The sequence below is a fragment of the Mustelus asterias genome, chromosome 9, assembly GCF_964213995.1.
Source record: "Mustelus asterias chromosome 9, sMusAst1.hap1.1, whole genome shotgun sequence".
NCBI classification, from domain to species: domain Eukaryota; kingdom Metazoa; phylum Chordata; class Chondrichthyes; order Carcharhiniformes; family Triakidae; genus Mustelus; species Mustelus asterias.
In genome coordinates, this window is record NC_135809.1 from 3,169,316 (window position 1) to 3,196,644 (window position 27,329).

At 43.3% G+C, this 27,329-nt stretch overlaps 1 protein-coding gene across 1 annotated transcript in view; it reads left to right on the top strand.

Moving 5' to 3' along the window:
* Positions 1 to 27,329, top strand: part of scyl2 (SCY1 like pseudokinase 2) — a 67,821-nt gene that overhangs the window by 33,956 nt on the left and 6,536 nt on the right. Inside the window, exons 6-16 of the mRNA XM_078219519.1 lie at positions 1,458 to 1,679; positions 2,800 to 2,916; positions 3,796 to 3,921; positions 9,016 to 9,192; positions 10,458 to 10,580; positions 13,781 to 13,894; positions 15,196 to 15,328; positions 18,263 to 18,381; positions 22,416 to 22,516; positions 24,292 to 24,355; positions 27,219 to 27,314. Of these exons, the coding sequence (XP_078075645.1) occupies positions 1,458 to 1,679; positions 2,800 to 2,916; positions 3,796 to 3,921; positions 9,016 to 9,192; positions 10,458 to 10,580; positions 13,781 to 13,894; positions 15,196 to 15,328; positions 18,263 to 18,381; positions 22,416 to 22,516; positions 24,292 to 24,355; positions 27,219 to 27,314 (1,392 nt within the window). The remainder of the gene's footprint in view (positions 1 to 1,457; positions 1,680 to 2,799; positions 2,917 to 3,795; positions 3,922 to 9,015; positions 9,193 to 10,457; positions 10,581 to 13,780; positions 13,895 to 15,195; positions 15,329 to 18,262; positions 18,382 to 22,415; positions 22,517 to 24,291; positions 24,356 to 27,218; positions 27,315 to 27,329) is intronic.

Sequence of the window (27,329 nt, forward strand, 5' to 3'; positions counted from 1 at the left end):
GGTTATGAGGCAAGACTTTAGACATTGGGTCTCTTTCCTCTGGAGACGAAAGGGTAAGTGGAAATTTAATAGAAATTGTCTACGGAGCACGGTAGGTTTTGATAGGGTCAGTAGAACTAGACAGATTTTTTTCATGGTGGGAGTCAGTGATGATTTATAACTGTATTAAGAAAGTCATCTTTACACAGGCTATTTATCGAGTGTGGCATGTTTTGCTTGTCAGGGAGGAGTTGATAAACTTTCGAATCAAAGGAGGTTGTAGGTCAATGAGGAGTGAGCAGGTCAAAAGGGATTTGTTTTGGATTGCTCTCGCAATGGCTCTTCTTTGCAGCAAACGTTGGTGGTCCTACGCCTCAGGAACTACCCTGGCAAAACCATACTGTCTTGTTACGTAGCTCCCATGTGAGGATAACTACTGCCCAGTACCTCCACTACTCAGCATAACGGAGACCAGGAAAGGATGGAACTGGTTGTCAAACCCGCGCCTAGTACTTCACAATGTCTTGCTGCCTCTTTACTGCCATCCGTGCATCCAGTCATGTGGAGTGTAAATGCTACATTTAATTTTTCTGTTTTTTTCATTTGAATTGGAAAGGAGACAACTTTTCAATGATCAGAAAATTAAGTCGGGACCATCACCATCACTTAGAAAAGCAAATAGATAAAGAGACAACAGAATTGACAGTTGATTTTTCCCTGTTGGATAGATTGCATTTAACAAAATAACACAAGGACATTTATCAGATAGTTTGACACTAAAGTGTATAAGGAAATATTAGGCAGGTGACAAAAGACTTTGTCAAAGAGCGTGCTTCAAAGGGTTTACTTAAAGGAGGAGAGACAGGAGAGGTTTTTGGAGGAAACTCCAGATCTTCGGGTCTGGGAAAGCCAATGGTGGAGCAAAGAAAATCAGGGACACAGGAGACCCAAATAAGAGAAGAGCAGAGATCTTGGAAAGTTGTAGGGCTGGAGATGAATACTGAAAGGAGATGAATACTTGTGGGGGAGACTAGAAGTCAGAGATACCCTTTAAAGATAAGGCATTTAAGAAAGAGATAAGGGGGAAATATTTTCTCTTACGACGGGGGGGTGAGTCTCTTGGGACTCTCTTCCACAGAGAGTAATGACTGATAAGGGAGTCAAAGGGTAGGGAGGTACTCACTAGAGTTACATCCGCAATAAGATCAACCATAATCTTATCAAATGGCTCGAGGGGCCAAATGGCATCCTCCTGCTTCTTAGTTTGTGTGTTCCCCTGCAGGAGGCTGCAGAGAAGAGGAGAGGTCAGACTGTAGAGAGATTTGTACACAAGGTTAAGAATTTTAAAAATCAGGCATTGCTGGATTTGAAGGAATGTAGGTACAGGGTTTTAATTATGTGACTTTATTTTGAAGAACTTTGTTTTTAGAAATTAAATTTAATTAAGTCAATCAATATTTTGCTTGTGCTCTCTCTAGCTTACATTTAGTTGCAAGGAATGGGACCCAAATCTTCCTTCTTTGAGCCTCCCTAACCCCGAGTACATCGCTCCAGAGTACATCCTGTCCGTGAGTTGTGACCTGGCCAGTGATATGTACTCATTAGGAGGTGTCATGTTTGCTGTGTTTAACCATGGCAAGCCTATCTTCGAGGTCAACAAGCAAGATATTTTCAAGAGTTTCAGCAGACAACTGGATCAGGTAACATTCTGCTCAGCCTGTCCCCCACCGCTGCCAAATCCCTGCACCATAGCCCTGAACCCCAGTCTAAGATAACATCAGACTTACCTCTGACTCCCTTGATTGCTAACCACCCACCTTCCCTTTGTGGTTCCTTTTCTAGCTGATGTTGCAGCGACCCCATCCTCAAAACGAACAGCTCGACCCCTTGTGTCTTTGCAAGCTATTGCTTCATCTCCAACTTGCCCTTTATCGTTGAATTGTTAGTCTCCAAACCTAGGCATATCTTTCCCACAACCCCAATGCTTGAATCTCTCCCCTGCCACATTCCTGAACTATCCCTCATCATTCACTAATCGTGTCCTTAGTGAATGTGTCTTCAATATACACTCCTCCCCCATCTTGCTCTCGCTTACCAACACCACACCAACCTTCACCAACATTTCTCTTTCATAGTCCAGATCTGTGGAATTGACCTCCTTTGGTTCTTTTATGTGCCCAATTATAATTAAGAGTATCTTTAGCAACAGGTAGTGTTCTGTTACCACACTCTTTCCTTTGGAGTAACACAAAGATATGTCCTTGGCCCGAACTCTTTAATGGGATCAGTCCCTTGATTTTGTTTCACCATTCAGTTAGAGTGCAGCTGGTATCTGCCTCAATTATTTTACTCGCTTTTGTTCCATGTCCCCATGTTCACTTAACCAACAAAAATCTTATGAAAGTAAGCAAAATACTGCGGTGCTAGAATCTGAAACAAGAACACAGAGTTTTTCCAGCATTCTATCAGGAGAGAAACAGAGTTAACCTTTCGAGTTGTAGACCTTTTGTCAAAAATCTTATCAATTTCCAGCTCAAATTTCATTTCACTCCCAGTAATGTGGGGAAGGGAGGTCCAAATTTCTTCCCAAATGGCCTCGCTCTAATTTAAAGATTATAGAATCCTCTCCAACACCTCAGTTGTATTCCTCCTTTTAAATTTTCCATTAAAAACTAGCTCCTGTTATCATCTCCTTTGGTCTTGTGCTGATTTTCACACCTCTTGTATGAGGTCCTTTGAGTTGTCTCTTTAGGTTAAAGGCGCTGTATAAATACAACTTTGATTAAGGTTTAAACTATGAGTGCCTTTCAATTTTTGCAGCTCACCCGTTTAGGCCCCAACATACTGCATAAAGTTCCTGAAGAGGTTCGGGAGCACATGAAGTTGTTGCTCAACGTAACTCCCAATGTCAGACCTGACGCTGACCAGCTGAGTAAGGTAAGCGAACAGGCAGCAGACACGAGCATGAAATCATGTTTCTTTTAATTGTCATTCTTCAGCATGTTACCGATCAGTTGTCTTTTTCTATTCAGCGCAGACGTCAGAATATTCTCAGTTGTGGACCTACTTTAGAAAAGTAATCATTGTTGTAATGTCGGAAAACACAGCAAACCGTTTGCAAACAGCGCGCTCCCACAAATAATAAATGATGAGATAACCTGGTTTAGTGATGTTTGGCTGAGCTATAGAAGTTGACTCCCATGCTCTTCCAAATATTGCCATGGGTTCTTTTAGGTCGACTACACATGTCTGACAGTGCAGTATATCCTCAGTACTGCCCCCCTGACAGTGCAGTGTATCCTTGGTTCTGCCCTTTGACAGTGCAGCGTACCTTCAGTATTGCCCCTCTGACATTGTAGTATTGCCTCACTCCTTTCCCCTCCCGACCGTGCAGCGTGCCCTTGGTCACACCCGCCCCCCCCCCCCCCCCCCGACAGTGCAGCTGAAAGTTAAAAGTTAAAGTTTATTTATAGTCGCAGATAAGGCTTACATTAACACTGCAATGAAGTTACTGTGAAATTCCCCTAGTCGCCACACTCTGGCACCTGTTCGGGTCAATGCACCCAACCAGTGCGTCTTTCAGACTGTGGGAGGAACCTGTCCGGAGCACCCGGAGGAAGCCCACGCAGACATGGGGAGAACGTGTAAACTCCACGCAGACAGTGACCCAAGTCGGGAAGCGAACCCGGGTCCTTGGTGCTGTGAGGCAGTAGTGCTAACCACTGTGCCACCGTGCCGGTCCTTAGTCCTGCCACTTCAGTCTTGCAGCTCGTACAGAATTCCTTCCTTTCTGATGAATTCTCTGCACTTTTTCAGATTCCCTTTTTTGATGATGTCGGCGCCATGACTCTGCAGTATTTTGACTCACTATTTCAGCGAGACAATCTCCAGAAATCGCAGTTTTACAAAGGTCTGCCAAAAATTTTGGCAAAGCTTCCGAAGGTATGATTAGTCCAACAGTAACTTGATATGGTTGACAATGAAACATGTGCTCAACACGGGGTGCTGCAAATCATGGGGGTGCCATTCTGCCCCATGAGATTTCCTGCTTCTCACATCTGATCTGATAATGACAAATTATCATTTTTTTAAAATGTAGAAATATTTGGAATTTAAAATACAAATAGAAAATGCAAATTTCTGAGGGGAACACAGTCAGAACTGAAAGATGTACAAGTCGATTCTAAGGGCGAACATAGAACAAATAGCAAGACAAATGGGAAAAAAGCCACAAGAAACTCCAGTCACGAGGGAAATTAGGAATAACTGCTTCACAAAGTCAAATATTTAAAGAGGGCTGGGCAAGTTGACGTGGTTAAGATAAAGGGATCCTTGGCTTTATAAATAGAGGCAGAGAGTGCAAAAGTAAATACGTTATGGTAAACGTTCATAAATCACTGGTTAGGCCTCAGCTGCAAGATTGTGCACCAATCTGGACATGTTGTCTACATGGACTTTAGCAAGGCCTTTGACAAGGTACCGCATGGTAGGTTGTTGCATAAAGTTAAATGTCACGGGATCCAGGGGAGGTATCTAAATGGATACAGAATTGGCTTCTTGACAGAAGCCAGAGGGTGGTTGTAGAGAGTTTTTTTTCGAACTGGAGGCCCGTGACCAGCGGTGTGCTTCAGGTATCAGTGCTGGGCCCACTGTTATTTGTCATTTATATTAATGATTTGGATGAGAATATAGGGGGCATGGTTAGTAAGTTTGCAGATGACACCAAGATTGGTGGCATGGTGGACAGTGAGGAAGGTTATCTCCAATTGCAGCAGGATCTTGATCAATTGGGCCAGTGGGCTGACGAATGGCAGATGGAGTTTAATTTGGACAAATGCGAGGTGATGCATTTTGGTAGATTGAACCAGGGCAGGACTTACTCAGTTAATGGTAGGGAGTTGGGGAGAGTTACAGAACAAAGAGATCTAGGGGTACATGTTCATAGCTCCTTGAAAGTGGAGTCACAGGTGGACAGAGTGGTGAAGGCGGCATTCGGCATGCTTGGTTTCATGAGTCAGAACATTGAATACAGGAGTTGGGACGTCTTGTTGAAGTTGTACAAGACATTGGTAAGGCCACACTTGGAATACTGTGTGCAATTCTGGTCACCCTATTATAGAAAGGATATTATTAAACTAGAAAGAGTGCAGAAAAGACTTAGTAGGATGCTACCGGGACTTGATGGATTGAGTTATAAGGAGAGGCTGAATCGACTGGGACTTTTTTCTCTGCAGCGTAGGAGGCTGAGTGGTGACCTTATAGAGGTCTATAAAATAATGAGGGGCATAGATCAGCTAGATAGTCAATATCTTTTCCCAAAGGCAGGGGAGTCTAAAACCAAAGGGCACAGGTTTAAGGTGAGAGGGAAGAGATACAAAAGATTCCAGAGGGGCAATTTTTTCACAGAGGGTGGTGAGTGTCTGGAACAAGCTGCCAGAGGTAGTTGTAGAGGCCGGTACAATTTTTGTCTTTTAAAAAGCATTTAGATAGTTACATGGGTATGATGGGTATAGAGGGATATGGGCCAAATGTGGGCAATTGGGATTAGTTTAGGGGTTTAAAAAAAAGGGCGGCATGGACAAGTTGGGACAAAGGGCTTGTTTCCATGCTGTAAACCTCTATGAGTCTCTGACACTTGAGGAGGAACGTCAGGAACTTGGAGAAGATGCACAGGAAATGACAAGAATAATACCCGCGATGAGGGACTGCAGGTGAGAGGAGAATAGAAAAACTGGGATTCTCCTTAGAGAAGAGAAGCTGAAGGGAAGAGTTCATAAGAGGTATTGGAAATTATGAATGTTTTCAATGAGATTAAGAAAAGCTGCTTCCAGGGGGAGGAATATTGGTAACCAGAGACAAGTTACAGATCATCGGCAGAAGAATCCAGGGGATTTTTTTTTACATGGTGATTTATAATGACCTGGAATGTGCTGCCTGAATGTTTGGTGAAAGCAGACACAGTAATAATTTTGATAAAGGAATAGGATATATATTTTCACTTAACAAATTTGCAATTCCATGGGGAAAGAGCAGGTTGAGCACGGATAATTGGACAACTCTTTCAAAGAGTAAATCCAGGCATGATGGGCCGAATGGGCCTTTCCGATTTTAAGCTCGATTGAGATACTGGATAAATGCCACCCCAGAGTCAGTGAAAACATATTCAAAACACAGAAGAATATGCAAAGTAGTGTAGAAAGATATGAGATCTTAATGGAATTGCCAGAAGCAAATGCAAGTCTGCCAGCCGCAAAATGTGAGTAACCAGTCGAGGTCAAACCCTGGGTGCAGGCAACTTCCATCTCACCATAACTACAGACCAAAGAGTGATTTTAAGGTTGACTATTGTATAGCTTTCATGCTCTGACCATTAAGAAGATATTGCTACTTACATCCTTTTGAAAGCAAATTGCCCACTAACCAAATTTATATCGATTTTTACCTGTCTGTCCTACTAACTGCATAATTGAAAATACCTGTGTTAAATTATAACTCTTTAAAATGTAGAATAATAGAATGGCTACAGCGCGGATGGAGGCCGTTCAGCTCAGGAACATTCCAGTTCTCTACAAGAGCAGTTCGGCTGCTCTCAATTCCCTGCCTTTTCCCCTTACTCTGCAAATGATTTCCCTGCACAATTAGTCAGATTCCACGCACACAGCCAGTGCATTCCAGTCCTACCCACTTGTTACATAAAGTTCTTCACTTCACCTTTGGTTCTTTTGCCAATCCCCTTTAGTTTATATTGCCTCTCATTCTTCTTACCAAAATCTAACACTTCATACTTTTCTCCATAAATTTCTTCTGTCACATATCAACTCATCCCATTTCACCAGCCTTTCTGTTATCTTGAAGTTGATGACTTTCTTCTCTCAGGTCACTGTAGTTCCAAGTTTTGTGTCCTCTTTAAATTGGAAGTTGTGTTCTCTGCACGCAGTCATCAATATCATGGAGTCATAAACGTTTACAGCATGGAAACAGGCCCTTCGGCCCAACTTGTCCATGCCGCCCTTTTTTCAATCCCTAAGCTAGCCCTAGTTGCCCGCATTTGGCCCATATCCCTCTATACCCATCTTACCCATGTAACTGTCTAAATGCTTTTTAAAAGACGAAATTGTACCCGCCTCTACTACTACCTCTGGCAGCTTGTTCCAGACACTCATCATCCTCTGTGTGAAAAAAATTGCCCCTCTGGACCCTTTTGTATCTCTCCCCTTTAACCTATGCCCTCTAGTTTTAGACTCCCCTACCTTTGGGAAAAGATATTGACAGTCTAGTTGATCTATGCCCCTCATTATTTTATAGACCTCTACAAGATCACACCTAAGTCTCCGAAGCTCCAGGAAAAAAAAGTCCCAGACTATCCAGCCTCTCCTTATAACTCAAACAAATATTTGTCAAGAAAAGCAAATGTTCAAGAACTAAACCATTAGAAACCTTCCCCCAGTTCAAAAGATAAATATTCACCATTCCTCTCTATTTTCTGTCACTCAATCTATTCCCTATCCATGTTGCCACGATTCCTTTCATGCCACAGGCTTACCAGCAAAGCTGAAACCCAGCATGTGCTACTTGTCTTTTGGAAGTATTTGATTTTGAAATTCTCCTGAAGTAATATAGTGTTTTTTAAAAAAAACTTCCACAGATTCAACTTTTTGAAAGAGTGAATGCAGTTTTAAAGGTGTTTGTCATTATTTCTTTGGAAAGTAAATCGCTGAATGTGCTAAAGGAGTGGTAAATGTGGTTCTGGGGGGCGCAGATACACAAACCACTTAAGTTGATGACACAAACGAATAAGGCTATAAAAAAAGCAAGGCCAGCATTAGGTTTCATTTCTAGAGGGATAGAATTGAAAAGCAAATAATCATGTTAAATTTGTGGAACCTTGGAGTCCGACTTTACAAGAAAAATGTAGAGGCAATGCAGAAGGTGCAAAAAAAGATTTACTAGAATGACAACTGAGAAGTTATACTTTTCAGGAAAGATTGAACAGGCTGGAGCTCTTATTCTAGAAAAGAGAAAGCAAGCGGCATGGTGGCACAGTGGTTAGCACTGCTGTCTCACAGCGCCAGGGACCTGGGTTCGACTCCTGGCTTGGGTTACTGTCTGTGCAGAGTCTGCATGTTCTCCCCGTGTCTGCGTGAGTTTCCTCCGGGTGTTCTGGGTTCCTCCCACAGTCTGAAAGACGTCCTAGTTAGGTGCAGTGACACAACAGGCGCCGGAGTGTGGCGACTCGGGGAATTTCACAGTAGCTTCATTGCAGTGTTAATGGAAGCCTACTTGTGACAAATAAATAAACCTTTTTAGGGGTTGACCTGATGGAGGTGTTTAAGGTTATCAAGAGATTTGATCGGTTAGATGTCAAGTTATTTCCACTTATGGGGGTACCAAAACTCGGGGCTATAAATATAAGATAGTCACTAGAGCATAGGCTTAAGGGGAGAGATACAAAAGTGTCCAGAGGGGCAATTTTTTCACACACAGGGTTGTGAGTGTCTGGAACAAGCTGCCAGAGGTAGTAGTAGAGGCGGGTACAATTTTGTCCTTTAAAAAGCATTTAGATAGTTACATGGGTACGATGGGTATAGAGGGATATGGGCCAAATGCAGGCAATTGGGATTAGCTTAGGGGTTTTAAAAAAAAAAGGGTGGCATGGACAAGTTGGGCCGAAGGGCCTGTTTCCATGCTGTAAACCTCTGACTAATAAATCCATAAGGAAATTGAGGAGTAATTTATTATCCCAAACAGAAGTTCCACTGTGGAGCTCAGTACCACTTGGGGTAACTGAGCATGGATGCATTTGAAGCCTAAATGTTAGGTAATCACATGAGGGAGAAAGGAATAGAAGTGAATGTTGATGGGGTTCACGGTCAGTGAATCAGTTAATTTGGTTCTTGCTATAATTTACCAACAAGACTGACCAGTATTTGAATGAGGGGAGCATTTATCAATCTGTCCCATAGACAGTGTGTTTCCCTGTATTCTGAGGCCGAGTGTCACTTGTATTAACCTCTTCCTGCTCCTTTCTGATTTCAGCGGGTTGTAGTACAGCGCATTCTGCCATACTTGACCTCTGAGTTTGTGAACCCAGACATGGTGCCCTTTGTCCTACCCAATGTCCTCCTCATTGTTGAAGAATGTACCAAAGAAGAGTACGTCAAGCTAATTCTCCCAGACCTTGTTCCAGTTTTCCGACTCCAGGAACCCATTCAGGTATGGAAAATCAAGGCCGGGAAAGCCTCAAAGCATTGCACAACTGTGTTTTTTCTGTTTTAAGTATGTAAGTGGTTTGACATCAGCCAGCCAGCTGAAGAATCAAGAGGAATTGTCATCAATTTTCCCTCACAATCACTGGTGGGTGGGTGTGCTTGATGGGACTTCATTCGGTGATGTGCACAATACACAGACAGCTGATATAAAAGCAAAATACTGCGGATGCTGGAATCTGAAACAAAAACAGAAAGTACTGGAAAATCTCAGCAGGTCTGACAGCATCTGTGGAGAGAGAGTAGAGCCAAAGTTTTGAGTTTAGGTGAATCTTCGTCAGAGCTAAGAGCAAAGAGAATCAGCAGAGCTTTATACTGTGAGGGTCGGGGGGGGAATTGGACAGAGGATACAGAAGGCTGAGAAGGTGCTAAAGGTGTTCATTAAGTGATCAGAATGCATGAATGGCAGAACAGAGGTACGGATGGTTGAGGGACTGCCTGAGGAATGTGGCAGTTCCTTTGAAAGTGTGGCGGGGGTGGGGGTGTAAGAAGGAGAGCTGGAATGGAGAATTGGAAAATTGGAAGAGAGAAAGAAGGATGATAAAATGGATGAATGAGATGAAACAAATGAAATAAAATAAATGGAAATGGGGTGAAGGTGGAGGAGAGAGTTGATGCTCTGAAGATGTTGAACTCCATGTTCAGTCCAGAAGGTGCAGACTCGAAATGTTAGCTCTATTCTCTCTCCGCAGATGCTGTCAGACCTGTTGAGATTTTCCAGCATTTTCTGTCCCAGTCAGCTGATGCTGCTAATTGATTTTGGATTAAAGCCAGCTTCTCATCCGTCCCTCTGAGACCGAATTGTAGTGTAACCTTGCTGCTGCATACTGACTGATATTGCTTATAGCGAGAGTTTGCTGTGTGTCGCTCTGTTTGGAATTTCTACTGTGACGGATTGTTTTTATATGATTTGTGTTGTGCTTATTTAAAAACCTTTGTGATGCGCTCTCCTGTGTGTTTGTAAATTCCGCACTTCATTCCAAGTGAGTAAGTTATCCTTTTGCTTTTCATGCTTCAGGCTAGCAACATGGTGAGTTTGATGTACATCGTTACATATATAAAGAGAAAGCAGGAGCGCAGTGTTGGCTGATGCATTTTTAACAGGATTTCTGTCAATCTTTATTTTTGTGCACTTCACTAGGACATGTGCAGAAGCATCTGGCACATCGTTTGACTTGCTTTATCCTTGACATATTTTTGTGGTTTCTATAGGTTTTACTGATATTCTTGCAGAAGATGGATTTACTGTTAACTAAAACTCCACCAGAGGATATAAAGAACACGGTATTACCCATGATTTACAGGGCCCTAGAAGCACCATCAATTCAGATTCAGGTATGGTCTTATTGAAGGGTATGCTGGCACAAGGTATAAAGTGCGGCAATTGCCACGTGCATAGTTAATGCATTTTCAAAAATCTGAATCATAAAGAACAGGAGCCCATTCGGCCCATCATGTCAGTGACAGCTCATAGCTAACCAATTGGCCTCATCTGCCAGAGCTCTGCAACATTTTCCTTTTCAAAGTTACTATTAAAACTGCTTGCACCACTTTTCAGGCACTGAATTCTAAATTATTACAACTTTCTGCATTAAAAAGAAGTCTCCTAATCTCTCTGTACTATTTTAACCTACGCTGTTTTAATTTGGTGTAAATCTAGACTGTACACCATGGTTCACCATGGTAGGCTTCTGCAGAAAATGCAGATGTATGGGATTGGGGGTGATCTAGGAAATTGGATCAGGAATTGGCTAGCGGATAGGAAACAGAGGGTGGTGGTTGATAGTAAATATTCATCATGGAGTGCGGTTACAAGTGGTGTACCTCAGGGATCTGTTTTGGGGCCACTGCTGTTTGTAATATTTATTAATGATCTGGATGAGGGTATAGTTGGGTGGATTAGCAAATTTGCTGATGACACCAAAGTCGGTGGTGTGGTAGACAGTGAGGAAGGGTGTCGTAGTTTGCAGGAAGACTTAGACAGGTTGCAAAGTTGGGCCGAGAGGTGGCGGATGGAGTTTAATGCGGAGAAGTGTGAGGTAATTCACTTTGGTAGGAATAACAGATGTGTTGAGTATAGGGCTAACGGGAGGACTTTGAATAGTGTGGAGGAGCAGAGGGATCTAGGTGTATGTGTGCATAGATCCCTGAAAGTTGGGAATCAAGTAGATAAGGTTGTTAAGAAGGCATATGGTGTCTTGGCGTTTATTGGTAGGGGGATTGAATTTAGGAGTCGTAGCGTTATGTTGCAACTGTACACAACTCTGGTGCGGCCGCACTTGGAGTACTGTGTGCAGTTCTGGTCCCCACATTACAGGAAGGATGTGGAGGCTTTGGAGAGGGTGCAGAGGAGGTTTACCAGGATGTTGCCTGGTATGGAGGGGAGATCCTATGAGGAGAGGCTGAGGGATTTGGGATTGTTTTCGCTGGAAAGGCGGCGGCTAAGAGGGGATCTTATTGAAACATATAAGATGATTAGAGGTTTAGATAGGGTGGATAGTGATAGCCTTTTTCCTCTGATGGAGAAATCCAGCACGAGGGGGCATGGCTTTAAATTGAGGGGGGGTAGTTATAGAACCGATGTCAGGGGTAGGTTCTTTACCCAGAGGGTGGTGAGGGATTGGAATGCCCTGCCAGCATCAGTAGTAAATGCGCCTAGTTTGGGGGCGTTTAAGAGATCCGTAGATAGGTTCATGGACGAAAAGAAATTGGTTTAGGTTGGAGGGTCACAGTTTTTTGTTTTTTTTTTAACTGGTCGGTGCAACATCGTGGGCCGAAGGGCCTGTTCTGCGCTGTTATGTTCTATGTTCTATGTTCTAAAGTGCAGACAGGCAGCCTGCTGTCAAAGCCAAACGTTGTGTGTCAAGATGCATAGAAAGCCAAAAAAAACCAAGAAGCTGATGTTGTCTTTGTTAGGCTGCAGCTCAGCGAGTGTATGAAAGTACTGGATAAGCACAGAAATAAAAGTAAAGAGCTGGGAAGACTCAGCAAGCCTGGCAGCATCTGTAGAGAGAGAAACAGTTGATGTTTCACATCCAACATGATTCTTCATCAGAACTCATTTCGAGCAGAATTCTGAAGACGTGTCATATTTAACTCAAAGCATTAACTCTGTTTCTCTCTCCTCAGATGCTGCCAGGCCGGCTGAGGTTTTACAGCATCTCCTGTTTTTAAATCTGATCTCTCCAGCCTCTGCAGTATTTTGCTTTAATCTCACTGGATGAGTACAGGGCAGGTTTAGATTGCCAGGGATGAGAGGTTACAGTTATGCTGAGAGGTTTTTGGCATTTTCCACTGGACCTCACAAATTTAAATTGCAGAGATCTTTTGAGATTGCCAGAATATATGAGTCGTAACAGATGAGGAAAAACCAGCTGGTTCACTCATCCTGTATCACACAATCCCTGCCATTGATATCATAACTACCTCTGCCACTCCATTCAAGGCCATGGGATGTCCTGGGAGAGGCCGGATAAAATAGCTAGTCGAAAATCTGGAAAATTCCTCCCTCGCCATCTTAAATAATTGAGGGAATCACCCTGGTTAATATCATGCAGATACGGTAACGTTGCCATAACCCCAGATGATCATAGATTGGCGGCTGACTGGTAGTGATTTAACCTGAGGGTCAGCATGCCTCAGGCAAGGGGCAAAGTTGAGAAGGAGGGGCCTTCATTAATAACCTCAGCCGGTGCGGGAATTGAACCCACGCTGTTGGCATCGTTCTGCATCACTAACCAGCTATCCAGCCAACTGAGCTAAACCTTGGGGTTTCAGTTTAATGTATCATCAGGCAGGTGTGTAGTCTAGAGATATGCTGCCACTGAAGATAATATACGGAATCTGATTAATGGGTCACCCAATTAAGACCGAGGTGAAGAGGAATTTCTGCTCTGAGGGTAGCCAATCTGCGGAATTCTTTACCGCATAGGGCTGTAGAGGTTGGGTCGTTAACAATGTTCCAGGCTGAGATGGACAGATTTTTAATGAGTAAGGGAATCAAGGGTTATAGGGATAAGACGGGAAAGTGGAGTTGAGGCTTATCAGATCAGATCAACCATAATCTCATTGAATGGTGGAGCAGACATGAGGGACCAAATGGCCTACTTGTGCTACTTGTCTTTTGGTCTACAGACTCCACTTCAATAAGAGTCAAGGCAGACGCTTCCCAGGGTCAAAAGGTCAATTATTCAGGAGCATAGGTTGGAAGTGAGATGGGCAAAGTTTTTAAAAGAGATGCAAGGGACAAGCTTTTCACACAGAGGGTGGTGAATGCCTGGAATGTGCCACCGGAGGAGGTGGTGGAAGCAGATTCTATAACGACGTTCAAGAGGCATCTGGATAGATGCATGAATAGGCCGGGAATAGAGGGATATGGACCACATAGACGCAAGAAAATATTAGATTAGAGAGGCATCTGTGTCGGCACAGTCTTGGTGGGCCGAAGGGCCTGCTCCTGTGCTGCATTGTTCTCTGAAGCAGAGATTGCTGTGATGACTGTGAATATATGCTGAGTTATCTTCTTTGCCTTTTAGGAACTCTGCCTCAACATTATTCCTACGTTTGCAAATTTAGTAGATTATCCATCCATGAAGAATGCTTTGATACCCCGCATTAAGAGTGCCAGTTTGCAGACCTCCTCCCTTGCAGTAAGTGAATTTGTATTCTTACAGTCACTCTCACTTTGATAAATAACTTTACTGTGAAACTCCTGCAGTTTCTCCAGTGGAGTGAAGCTTGATGTGCCTCAACTTGACTTGGAACTATGAAATTTGTACTTGTAAAGTGTCTTTCACAATTTCAGAGTGTCCCAAAACACTTCATATCCAATAAAATACTTCTGAAGTGTCAGAAATGCAATCGCCAAGTTGTGCATAACAAACTCCTTAAACCAGTACTGTGATAATGATCAGAGCATTTTCTGAAGTGGTTTTGGTTGAGTGGTAACTATTGGCAATGCCACGAGGCAGAGCTCACTTACTCTTCAAACATAGTGCCAGGGTATCTCTTGCATCCACCTGAGAAATCAGGTGGGTCTTGGTTTAACTTCTCATCCTGCGCCTCTGACAATGGAGCACTCCCTCAGTACTGTTTTGGAGTGTCGGCTGAGGTATTTTTGTGATCAAGTCTTTGGAGTGGGACTTGAACCCACAATCTTTATATTTGGAGACAAGTGTGCGACCCACTAAACCACAAGTGATAGAAAATTAATGAACTTTATCTTCTGACTCAGTATTGGTTGGTAATGCAATCCAATTTTCTGCTTTGACTATAATTTAGGGCCGATCAACATTTAGAAGCTTCTGTGAGTCCTTTCTATATACAATGGCGATAGCTTGATACCATTTTGCTGATCCCTGGATTAGGATAAGGCAGAGCGATACTTGCAAGCTACAGTACGTTTTGTTCAACAAATGCTGTCATGAAATTTCCTGATTAAAGGTTACAAAACAGAAGCAACATTTAAGGATGGTCACCAATTTGTTTATGCCCCTTTTTCTCCTTTTTTTGCTTACTCCTGGAGATATTGCAGGGGCGAGTGCAAGTTGGTTGGTGAGCCCATATGGTCCTAATTTGCCAATGACCATTGACAAACTACTTGGCATCATAGCTGCTGTGTGCAATATGTACACATGCCCTCAATTCCAGCATGAGTTCGCTGTCAAAGATCAGGAGCTGGAACCCTGGCTGTCTTCCTCTACATTCCTCCTCTGCTCACATCACAGCTGGTTTTGTGCCAGTCACAACCTTATTCACTGCCACCCAGCATTTGTCACTTGAATCTTCAGCCTAAGCTTGAACCTGAGACCTCTTTGTTCTCAGCAGCTCACCTGCTCACTGGGATAAGCTTGGCCAACTTATAACTAGACAGTTGTAACTGTTTAGCTTCTCTGCAGTCTGTTAATCTGTTGAGTTACCTTGACTTTTATTCTGTTTTCAATCTCTACAGGTGCGTGTAAATTCACTGGTTTGCCTGGGCAAGCTCCTGGAGTACCTGGACAAGTGGTTTGTCCTGGATGAGATCCTTCCTTTCCTGCAGCAGATTCCATCCCGGGAGCCTGCAGTTCTCATGGGAATTTTAGGTGAGACTGTTTGAAGCGATTTATGTTGCAGTGTTTCTAAAATTTAATTTGTTAATTTCAGTTGTCTTGAGTAACAACCACTGTAACTATCTCGTATTTAGTGCCCTTAACATGGTAAAACATCCCAGGGCCCTTCACAAGAGTGTTATCACAAATGGCTTGTGAGGCCCTCGGAGATACAGCAATGTGACCCACAAAGTTAAAAGGCTTGGCTACCCTTTAGCTGTTCATCTCCAGGATGTGTTATTGAATCAAACCCAGAATGATGGAATGAATGTCCTATCTCTGTTGCCTCAGCCCTTGCTTTCCATTGTACAGTAATTAATTATATTGAAGCAGTGTCGGATGTTTGAGAGATGTATAGAGTCATAGAGGTTTACAGCATGGAAACAGGCCCTTCAGCCCAACTTGTCCATGCTGCCCTTTTTTTTAAACCCCTAAGCTAATCCCAATTGCCTGCATTTGGCCCATATCCCTCTATACGCATTGTACCCATGTAATTGTCCAAATGCTTTTTAAAAGACAAAATTGTACCTGCCTCTACTACTACCTCTGGCAGCTTGTTCCAGACACTCACCACCCTCTGTGCGAACAAATTGTCCCTTGGGACACTTCTGCATCTCTCCCCTCTCACCTTAAATCTATGCCCTCTAGTTTTAGACTCCCCTACCTTTGGGAAAAGATATTGACTGTCTGGCTGATCTGTGCCCCTCGTTATTCTATTGACCTCTATAAGATCACCCCTCAGCCTCCTACGCTGCAGAGAAAAAAGTCCCAGTCTAACCAGCCTCTCCTTATAACTCAATCCATCAAGTCCCGGTAGCATCCTAGTACATCTTTTCTGCACTCTTTCTAGTTTAATAATATCCTTTCTATAATAGGGTGACCAAAATTGCACACAGTATTCCAAGTGTGGCCTTACCAATGTCTTGTACAACTTCAACAAGACGTCCCAACTCCTGTATTCAATGTTCTGACCGATGAAACCAAGCATGCCAAATTCCTTCTTCACCACTCTGTCTACCTGTGACTCCACTTTCAAGGAGCTATGAACATGTACCCCTAGATCTCTTTGTTCTGTAGCTCTCCCCAACGCCCTACCATTAACTGAGTAAGTCCTGCCCTGGTTCAATCTACCAAAATGCATCACCTCGCATTTGTTTAAATTAAGCTCCATCTGCCATTCGTCAGCCCACTGGCCCAATTGATCAAGATCCCATTGCAATTGGAGATAACTTTCTTCACTGTCCACTATGCCACCAATCTTGGTATCATCTGCAAACTTACTAACCATGCCTCCTATATTCTCATCCAAATCATTAATATAAATGACAAATAACAGTGGCCCCAGCACTGATCCCTGAGGTCACAGGCCTCCAGTTTGAAAAACAACTCTCAACAACCACCCTCTGGCTTCTGTCAAGAAGCCAATTTTGTATCCATTTAGATACCTCACCCTGGATCCCGTGAGATTTAACCTTATGCAACAACCTACCATGCGGTACCTTGTCAAAGGCCTTGCTGAAGTCCATGTAGACAACATCAACTGCACTGCCCTCATCTACCTTCTTGGTTACCCCTTCTAAAAACTCATTCAAATTTGTGAGACATGATTTTCCACTCACAGAGCCATGCTGACTGTCCCTAATCAGTCCTTGCATCTCTAAATGCCTGTAGATCCTGTCTCTCAAAATACCTTCCAACAATTTACTCACCACAGATGTGAGGTTCACTGGCCTGTAGTTCCCATGCTTTTCCCTGCAGCCCTTTTTAACCAAAGACACAACATTTGCCACTCTCCAATCTTTAGGCACCTCACCCGTGATTATTGATGATTCAAATATCTCGGTTAGGAGACCCACAATTTCCTTCCTAGTCTCCCACAATGTCCTGGGATATACTTCATCAGGTCCCGGGATTTATCTACCTTGATGTGCTTTAAGACTTCTAGCACCTCCTTGTCTGTCATATGTACACTCCTCAAGACATTGCTATTTATTTCCCCAAGTTCCCTAACATCCATGCTTTTCTCAACAGTAAATACTGATGAGAAATATTAATTTCGGATCTCACCCATCTCTTGTGGATCTGCCCATCGATGTCCTCGTTGATCCTTAAAAGACCATACTCTCTCCCTTGTTACTCTTTTGCCCTTTATGTATTTGTAGAAGCTCTTTGGATTCTCCTTTTGCCTTATCTGCCAAAACAATCTCGTGTCCCCTTTTTGCCCTCCTGATTTCTCTCTCAACTCTACTCCTACATCCCCTATACTCTTCAAGGGATTCACTTGATCCCAGCTGCCTATGCATGTCATGTGCTTCTTTATTCTTCTTGACCAGGGCCTCAATATCCCCAGTCATCCAGGGTTCCCTACTTCCACCAGCCTTGCCCTTCACTCTAAGAGGAATGTGTTTTCCCTGAACCCTGGTTAACACACTTTTGAAAGCGTGCCACTTACCAGACGTCCCTTTGCCTTCCACAGACTCCCCCAATTAACATTTGAAAGTTCCTGCCTGATACCATCAAAATTGGCCTTGCCCCAATTTAGAATTTTAACTTTTGGGCCAGATCTATCATTCTCCAGAGCTATCTTAAAACTAATGGAATTATGGTCACTGGTCCCAAAGTGATCCCTCACTAACACTTCTGTCACCTGCCCTTCCTTATTTCCCAAGAAATCTCAATTTTCATTCTCTTTTACTTTCATTCCTTTATTCTCCTGCCTGCTCCAGTGAATAATTTTTGCTGCTTCTAATTGGCACTGGGCAAACGTATTTTGTTTTTAAACTGCTATTTCTGATCTTTCTGCTCCCAGAAGGCTCCTGCAAGTTAAATTTTGGGGGATATTTCTTGCTGCAGGTTTTGCCAGCAAGTAAGAAAGAATATTTGGCAGTGATTTTTCACAAATGTTTTTATTGGCTTTTGTTTCTTCAGGTATCTACAAATGTACATTCAGCCACAAAAAGTTGGGCATTACCAAAGAGCAATTGGCTTCAAAAGTCCTACCACACCTCATACCCCTCAGCATTGACAGCAACCTGAATCTGAACCAGGTCAGACCACCTCCACTGCCCCTACTGTATTCTTGAAATGATCTAGGATATAGATAGGCTGCAACATTGGGCGGAGAAATGGCAGATGGAATTTAATCCAGATAAATGCGAAGTGATGCATTTCGGTAGATCTAATGTAAGGGGGAGCTATACAATAAATGGCAGAACCACCAGGAGTATAGACACACAGAGGGACCTGGGTGTGCAAGTCCACAGGTGGAGAGGGTGGTCAAGAAGGCATATGGCATGCTTGCCTTTATTGGATGGGGCATAGAATATAAAAGTTGGCATATGATGTTGCAGCTGTATAGAACAATGGTTAGGCCACATTTGGAATACTGCGTCCAGTTCTGGTCGCCACACTACCAGAAGGACGTGGAGGCTTTGGAGAGAGTGCAGAGAAGGTTTACCAGGATGTTGCCTGGTATGGAGGGTCTTAGCTATGAGGAGAGATTGGGTAAACTGGGGTTGTTCTCCCTGGAAAGACGGAGGATGAGGGGCGACCTAATAGAGGTGTACAAAATTATGAAGGGCATAGATAGGGTGAACAGTGGGAAGCTTTTTCCCAGGTCGGAGGTGATGAACACAAGGGGTCACAGGTTCAAGGTGAGGGGGGCAAGATTCAACACAGATGTCAGGGGGACGTATTTTACACAGAGGGTGGTGGGGGCCTGGAATGCACTGCCAAGCAAGGTGATTGAGGCGGACACGCTGGGATCGTTTAAGACTTATCTAGATAGCCACATGAACAGACTGGGAAAAGAGGGATACAAACGAATGGTCTAGTTGGGCACATGAGCGGCACAGGCTTGGAGGCCCGAAGGGCCTGTTCCTGTGCTGTTTTGTTCTTTGTTCTTTGATTCCGTATTCTCCAGCTTGCTGCTCTTTTTCAGAATTAGCAAGTTGCAGCTATTCCCTTTCCCAAAAAAAATGATGTATTTCAGAATGTCCATATCTTTAGCCCAATCATGCAGTACTTGGATTGTGTCACACCTTTGACATTTGAAATCTGTAAGTGCAGATGGGGGTTGGAGGATAGTGTTGGCAGGGGCAGGGGGAGTTTATTTGTGTGTGCAGCTTCTAACTATCTGTGCATCACTCAGTGCTGCCTGGCCCCTGGGAATCAACATAAATCTTCCGCTAGCAATAACGCTCTGGAAAGAAATGTCTCCCCTGGGACCTTTGTTAAAAAAAAAATTAAATCCTTTGATTATGGATGCCAAGTCTCTCCAATAAAATAGCAACAAAATACCACAAATGGACACTTTGGCCACATTAAGAAGCCTTGAAGCAATGTGTCAAGCTGTGCTTAACTTATCTTGCAAACTGGCTATCAAAGTTTTTCATCTTCCACTCATCAGGACAGCTCCGCAAGGTAAACCCAGCAGTAAAGCGGAGCAACAATTCACACTGAGTATGAAGAGAGTGCCAATTGGTTGGCAGTCTGAGTGGTAGAGGCGTTGCCATGGAGAATGCAGCAGAGAACTGTTAACTGCTAAGCTTTTGTTTCAAATTCAAGCCAGGCAGGTCGACTCTGGTCAAGGTATTTCCATGAGGAAAGAACCACAGAATGGCTGTCCCCAAGTTTAGTTGGAAAAGATGTCATGTCCAGACATGCTCGTTCTGTCTGCAAAGAACAGGGCCCTGCGTGTGAATACATGTGGGCTTCTTGTATGTGTAAGAATGTCAAACTGCAGGTCCAACTGATGATCTTAAATTGGTTTTCAGCATAATTCTTAGCACGATGGTGATGGCTCTACAGTTGCACTTCACTCTTCTGTGATGTCCTCGCTCCTCTCTGGCTTTGAGCTTGCATTAGAGCTCGACAGGGCTTCCTGTTGCTCGGCCCTTGCCCACTTCATGGTGGCATTTGTAAGTGAGAAAAGAGAGAGCAAGTGACACCTTCAGCTGCCTCCAGCATGGAGGTGGCCTTGACCCTGAGGTTTCTTTGATATGCATAGATCCTTACTAGTTGGAGGGTGTTTGCAAATCTCCATCTGCAGTGGCCTGGTTCTGCTCCATCCCTGCCAGCTGGGGATGACCGTTCATCGATCTCTCTCACTTCCTTCAAGTGTGGCCGATCTGAAGTTTAAAGTTTTAAAGTTTATTCATTAATCTCACAAGTAGGCTTACGTTAACACTGCAATGAAGTTGCTGTGAAAATGTTCTCCGGTCTTCGCCCTCTCACTGGTCATATGGCCCAACTTCGTCTGCTCAAAGAGAACATAGATGGGTCGATGGAAATTGTATTTAACATCCATTTTCACATCGCAATTTCATGTTTCTCCTAGTCTGAGAGATAACTCGCTGGATTTTTTGACGTGTTAGGGATGTATTGCGGTTTGTCCAGAAAGCTTCAGGGCCACCACCTCCATCCAGATGTTGGGATAAGGCTCAGAGAGAGGCACGCCATTTGCAGAGCTTGTTGGTGTCAAAAATGCTTGAATTCCTGCCCCCCTCCCTTGCCCCACTTCCCAACCTCTATCCATCCTTCCAGACAGGATGTAGGCTCTTTCTGCATGGAAAGGTGAGGGCGGCAGAGTGGCACTGCTGTGGGCCTATGAGGCATGAGCATATGGTGTTGCCGCTGAGTTCCATTTCCCCCCCGGACCATTCATTGTGGTTAGTGTGAGTCACTGAGGATTCACTTACCCTGGTGGCGCGGATAAGGTTGTTCATTGTCTTCTGGCATTCGAGCACTAACCTTTCCTGGAGGTCCCAGGCACTGACTGCAGCAGCAACCTGCTCCTGTGCAGGGTTGGTTTGCCTCTTCCCATCAGCTGGGTGTAAAACACTCCTCCTGTCCTCCACCTGGGTGAGGTGGGTGCCCAGGGATGAGTCACTAAACTTTGGGGCCTGAGATCCCTGTCCCCCTTCTTGCCATATGGATTGACCTTGTTAGTAAGGATGTCTTTTAATATGGCGCCTGGTTATGACGGCACATCATCTAGTCTGACCCACTGTAAGAGATATTCCTGACTTCATATGCACAAATTCCTGTGGCCTACATGGCAGGAAATGCTCCCTTTCCGCACCCCCATCATGGACTGTGCCCCAAAAGGGAAAACCCTGCCCTATGTTTTGAGTTTCCTCAGGGCAATGCCTTGACCAATCAGAGTTGACCTGCCCGGTTTGTTTTGAAACCAAAGCTTGGCAGTTAACTGTTCTCTGGTGCATTCTCCATTTCAGTGCCTCTGGTGATTACAGTCCATTTGCCAACCAATCAGCACACTCTTCTCATGTTGTATAAATTGTGGCTCTCTTTACTGTTGGTTTGTCTTGTATATCTGTTCTGCTGAGTGCAAGATGAAAAGCTTCAACAGCATTTTTTTTCCGGCGTTCTTGAAGTTCTCCATTCCTAAAGGACTCATCTTGCAAATCTTAAATGTAGGCATGCAGCCATCAAGGACTGTAAACCATGTGTTACTAAGGATAGAATAAGAATTCTATTTGTAGCCCGTACATTATGTAGGTAGCCGGGACTCCAGAACGTTTAACTGGGCTTTGTTTGCATCCCGGTGAAGATGTACCTCACCAGGAGAGGGTCGCCCTCCTCGCCATCTCACTCTGCCTTGTTTCAAAGCTGTTGGGCCCTGCCTGTTAATTTATGATGTAATTACCTCACATTGGTGCAGTGTTGCTTGACACCAACACTGCTGTTATGTAAATACAGCTGAGCATATAAAAAGGCAAAACAATCCATTTTTCTCATGTTTGCATAACTTAGCTTGGTGACGATCATTTTCACAGAGAATTTTTATACCTCACACTAAAGACACAATCTCCTTCCTGGATGAGGACTTCAGAAAAAGGGATTGAGGTTCATATAGTTTTATTTTTGCTCTCCATGTTCTTTAGAGTATGTTTCTGTGGGGGATCTGGCTGTACTGGACCTCAGCCTGAGACAGCTGATAGCACTGGTGCCTATTCTCCAACCTGTTTCCCATGGTCAGCGCAGGATTGATGATTTTCAAAACTATTTCTCTTCATATAATTTCCAAAAATCACCTCAAGCTTCTCTCTTTTTAATATAGTTTAACTCCTTCATGGGCGTAATCAAGGAAATGTTAAGTAAGTTGGAGGCTGAGCACAAGACCAAACTGGAACAGCTACACCACATGCAAGAACAACAGAGGTAATGAGTGCTCGCAATGTGCTTTGTGTTCAGTGTGCCAGCCTGCAGTCTGCTTGTGCCACAGAGGCACATGGACTACTCGTGAGCTTCTAGGACTCTTGAGATAAAGAGGGAGAGAGAGAGAGAGAGAAAGTTAAGTCAAGTGAAAACAGCAAATCTCTTTTTTCAGCGATCGTGTCTGTCCAAATTTAACTGTGCTGCAGTTCTTGTATCCCACATTTGGCAATAAAGGTAACTGGAGAAATTGCAGTGTTGAGTTTCAGAATTTGTTGACCAGTTTTTCCATAGCAAGTACTTGGGGAAGAAAATGGTTAATTTTAAATGTTATTTTTAAAAAATGGTATGTGTTCTCACAAATTACGAGAAAGATGGTCACTGAGGCAGCCGTTGGTTACGTGCTAAGTTTTGTTGGTTTCCCCAGATTCCTAAATAAGTAATTCATTAACCTGCATTGGCAGCTTGTTCTATATTTTGGGATGTCGCTGGCCCCCTTTGGCTGTGAACCCAATGACTTCAAAAGAACACAGTGTTAGACATGGGGACAAGGAAATAGCTTCAGAAAAAGCTACAAACTCAACCAGACTTTGAACAGAGTGTTGAGAGAGATTTAGCATGTTAGAGGGGAGCTAAGAGGTTATTTTGATTCAGGTGAATATGGTGACCAGAGGCACAGTGGAGTGTGTGGGTAACGATTCAAACATCAGCTTCAGATCAGAAGGGTGTTATGCTAAATACAGTGACATCTCAGGAAATAAGGCACACTCCTGAAAGCATGACGGATCACTTATTGCTTTTGAGGAAATATTTAAAGCAAGACCTCAACTTGTAGTAGACTGCATTTGAGACAATTTTCTACTAACACCACTTGTAGTAAAATGATTTAATTTAACAGTCATTAATCTGACTGCTCTCAAAATATTTTTGTCTTTTTTACATCAGATACAATGTATGAACACTATTACACTATTTCATGAACTGAACACAGTTTTTACCTATCCTGTCCTTTCACCATCATGACAACCCCGTACCAACTGCATTCACCACATTTTTTCCTCGCTGACCCGCAATGTCTCCATAGAATCTGAAACAGAAGATTCTCTTCATGTTGAAATCTCTTCTGTAATCGAGTAAATAAGGAAAAACTGTTTCCACTGACCTGAGAGTCAGTCACCAGAAGTCACAGATTTAAATGGTTAAAGTATCAGAGGGGAGATGAGACACTATGGAGCAAGCCATGATCTCGAATGCACTATCTGGAAGGGTGGTGGATCAGTGTAATTTTCAGAAAGGAATTAAATATATACTTGAAAAAGAAGATTGTGCAGGGTTAATGAGGAAAGAACAGGTGAGTGGGACCAACTGGATTACTCTGATAAAAGAGCTGACCCAGGAATAACAGGCCTAATGATTTTCATCTTGTCTTTTTTTTGTAAAGTAAAGCTAATTTAAAAAGAAAACTGCTCAGTGGTAGATATAAACTACAACCGGACAAACAAAAGGTTCTCATCCACGCTCTGGGATTTGAACCCTCTGTTTATTATTGGAGCTAATACTTATCTTTCAAGCAGCATGGCTATAACAGGTTATCTGGTCGTTATCTCATTGCTATTTCTGAAGCTTGCTGTGTGCATATTTTCTACATTACAGCAGTAACTACAATTCAAAGTTATTCCATTGAATGTGAAGTACTTTGGCACCCTCTGAGAGGTGCTATATAAAGGCAAGTTCGTTCTTTTTTAGGCCAATACAACAGTGATGTTCTGTCTCTTTTTCAGAAGTTTGGATCTACCTGGCCAGTTCAGTAAAGTTGCTGAATCAAAGGAAAACACAGACAGTCAGGTATGGTACAAGTTCCTGAGTGTAAGCTGTTGAGAAATGCACAGCTTAAGAAAATGGTCAGCAGGCACTGGGTGATGAGTGACCAGTTCTTGGTGCGAGTTTGGTTATGGGCAGCAGAATTTTGGACGCACAGGAAAGTTTTTAATGGAGGTTCTGAGCTTCAGGCACATAGTGTCATCGAGGTTTACAGCGTGGTAACAGGCCCTTTGGCCCAACTTGTCCATGCCACCCTTTTTTTAAAACCCCAAAGTTAGTCCCAATTGCCCGCATTTGGCCCATATCCCTCTATACCCATCTTACCCATGTAACTGTCTAAACGCTTTTTAACAGACAAGATTGTACCCGCCTCTACTGCTCCCTCTGGCAGCTTGTTCTAGACACTCACCACCCCGTGTGTGAAAAGATTGCTCCTTGGGACACTTTTGTGTATCTCCCCTCTCATCTTAAACCCATGCCCTCTAGTTTTAGACTCCCCTACCTTTGGGAAAAGATATTGACTATCTAGTGGATCTGTGCCCCTCATTATTTTACAGACCTCCATAAGATCACCCCTCATCCTTCTGCACTCCAGAGAAAAAAGTCCCATCTATCCAGCCTCTCCTTATAACTCAATCCATCAAGTCCCGGTAGCATTCTAGTAAATCATTTCTGCACTCTTTCTAGTTTAATAATATTCTTTCTATAATAGGATGACCAGAACTGTACACAGTATTCCAAGTGTGGCCTTACCAATGTCTTGTACAACTTCAACAAGACGTTCCAACTCCTGTATTCAATGTTCTGACCAACGAAACCAAGAATGCTGAATGCTGCCTTCACCACTCTGTCCACCTGTGATTCCACTTTCAAGGAGCTGTGAACCTGTACCCCTAGATCTCTTTGTTGTATAACTCTCCCCTTTGAAGTCCTTAAACTTGAAATTGTGATTGAATAAATGCAGGGTCAAACATGTCCTATTTGTTGTTTCAATTGTACCCTACTGTTTGGTATATTCCCAGCGCCTTCAGTATCTCCTCCTTCCACATCCTTCACTATCTTCTGCAAATCTCCTTTGCCTCCAACTATCTTGGGCAAAGATTTCAAGCCCTCAGAGCTTTTTGAGAACTATCTCGTGAGGATGAATCTGTGGCTGTCAGAGCAGCAGGTAACAACCCATACAATATTTGAGCAAAGGTAGGTATTCGAACCTAGAGGAAAAGCTGCAGTGGGCCAGGGAGTTCAGCAGACAGGAGAGTTACCGTTAACCCTCCTTTTGTCTTGTGTCCATGATAATTTCTCCTAGCTCCCACCTATTCCTGACCTTCTATTCTGTGCCACCTCTCTCAAATGATTTCTCCCCCTCTCTAATTCTGAAGAAGTCATACGGATTTGAACCGCCAACTCTGTTTCTCTCTCCACAGATGCTGCCCAATTTGCTGAGTTTTTCCAGCATTTCCTGTTTCTATTTCAGAATTAGCCACGATGTAACAGTGACTGCCTCTTGTTCCTAAGATCGTTGTGTTGCACATAATGCACTCAGAAGAACTCTGTCCTTTGTAGTCCTTAAACTTTAAATTGTGATTGGATAAATGTAGGGTCAAGTTTATCAAAAATTGTTTTGTCAGAGATCTTTGAAGACTGGAAAATGCTTGTCAGTTTTAGTGCACAGTTCAGAATTACCACATGTTTAAAGTAAACTTGACAATTTTTTGATGTCTGCAATATGAAACTGTACCTCATTTTTAATCGAACTTCCAGTAGAAATATTCCCAAAGTTGATTCAACCGTAACAATGAAAAGAGAGTTGGATAGAGGGAAATAATTTACAAGGTTATGGGGACAGAGGAGGGGACCAGGATCAGTTAGGTCACTCAACCAATGGGCCAGCATAGGTGTGATGGGCTGAATGGCATCTTGCTTTGTACCATTCAGTAACAGTATGATGGGTGAAAGTTATCCTTTTAGCTATGATGTGGAGTTGCCGACGTTGGACTGGGGTGGGCACGGTAAGAAGTCTCTCAACACCAGGTTAAAGTCCAACAGGTTTATTTGGAATCACGGGCTTTTGGAGCGCTCCGAAAACTCATGATTCCAAATAAACCTGTTAACCGTTAATCTGGTGTTGTGAGACTTGTTAATATCCTTTTAGCTGTGGGACCTGGCTTTCGTATTACATTGCCTTTTTATCATTTAAAAAAAAATACTCATGAAACTAACCATAAACTCCCATTTATCATGTCCTCCAGAATTATTCTGTCAGTCCACCTTCATCAATGTAGAGATTTACAACCTCACTTGCTGCATCGAGTATTCTTTGTTTTACTTTCTCGGTTTACAAAGGACTTTTTCCAGTCTTGGCAATTATGCAGCAAAAAGATCTGAGCATCTTAAATAGAGGATGGATGAGGGGAAGAGATCAGAATCCATGCGTTGATGATACGGCCTTTGTATATGAGAGCCCTGGTACAGCTGGAAACTGATTAAATTTACCAGCGAATGTGTGCTTGCGTTGGGAAACCTGAAAAGAATGAAGGGGGTCAGTTAAAATATTTTTAACAAAAAGCTGGAATGTTTTACTGCAAGTAGCCACAGGCTGTCATTTAAGGAGAATTGTGTAAAAATACATCTAAACTGGGAGGTATTAGGAGAGGGCAGGAAAATGGGATTAGAATCACAAGTGCCTGTTCAACTAGCCCGGCACAGGTGCAGTGCACCAAAAGGTCACCACCTCTGCTGTAGCTCCTAGGATTCTGAAACTTGAATGGCTTGAGACGGGTTTGTGGAAATTCTTTGTCTGGACCAGTTGTGTGCCTACCCCATCTGTGCTTTAATTGATGGTTCTATACTGTTTAATTGTGATTTGTACTGTTGTCTTGCTAAATAGATTGACAAGATCTTCACCAGTTTTGGAGTGGATGTAAGTGCAGGAGCTAATAGGAAAGAGAATGGATCGGCCCCCAATTCACAGAAGCAGGTCAAGGTAAGATGTACTTTA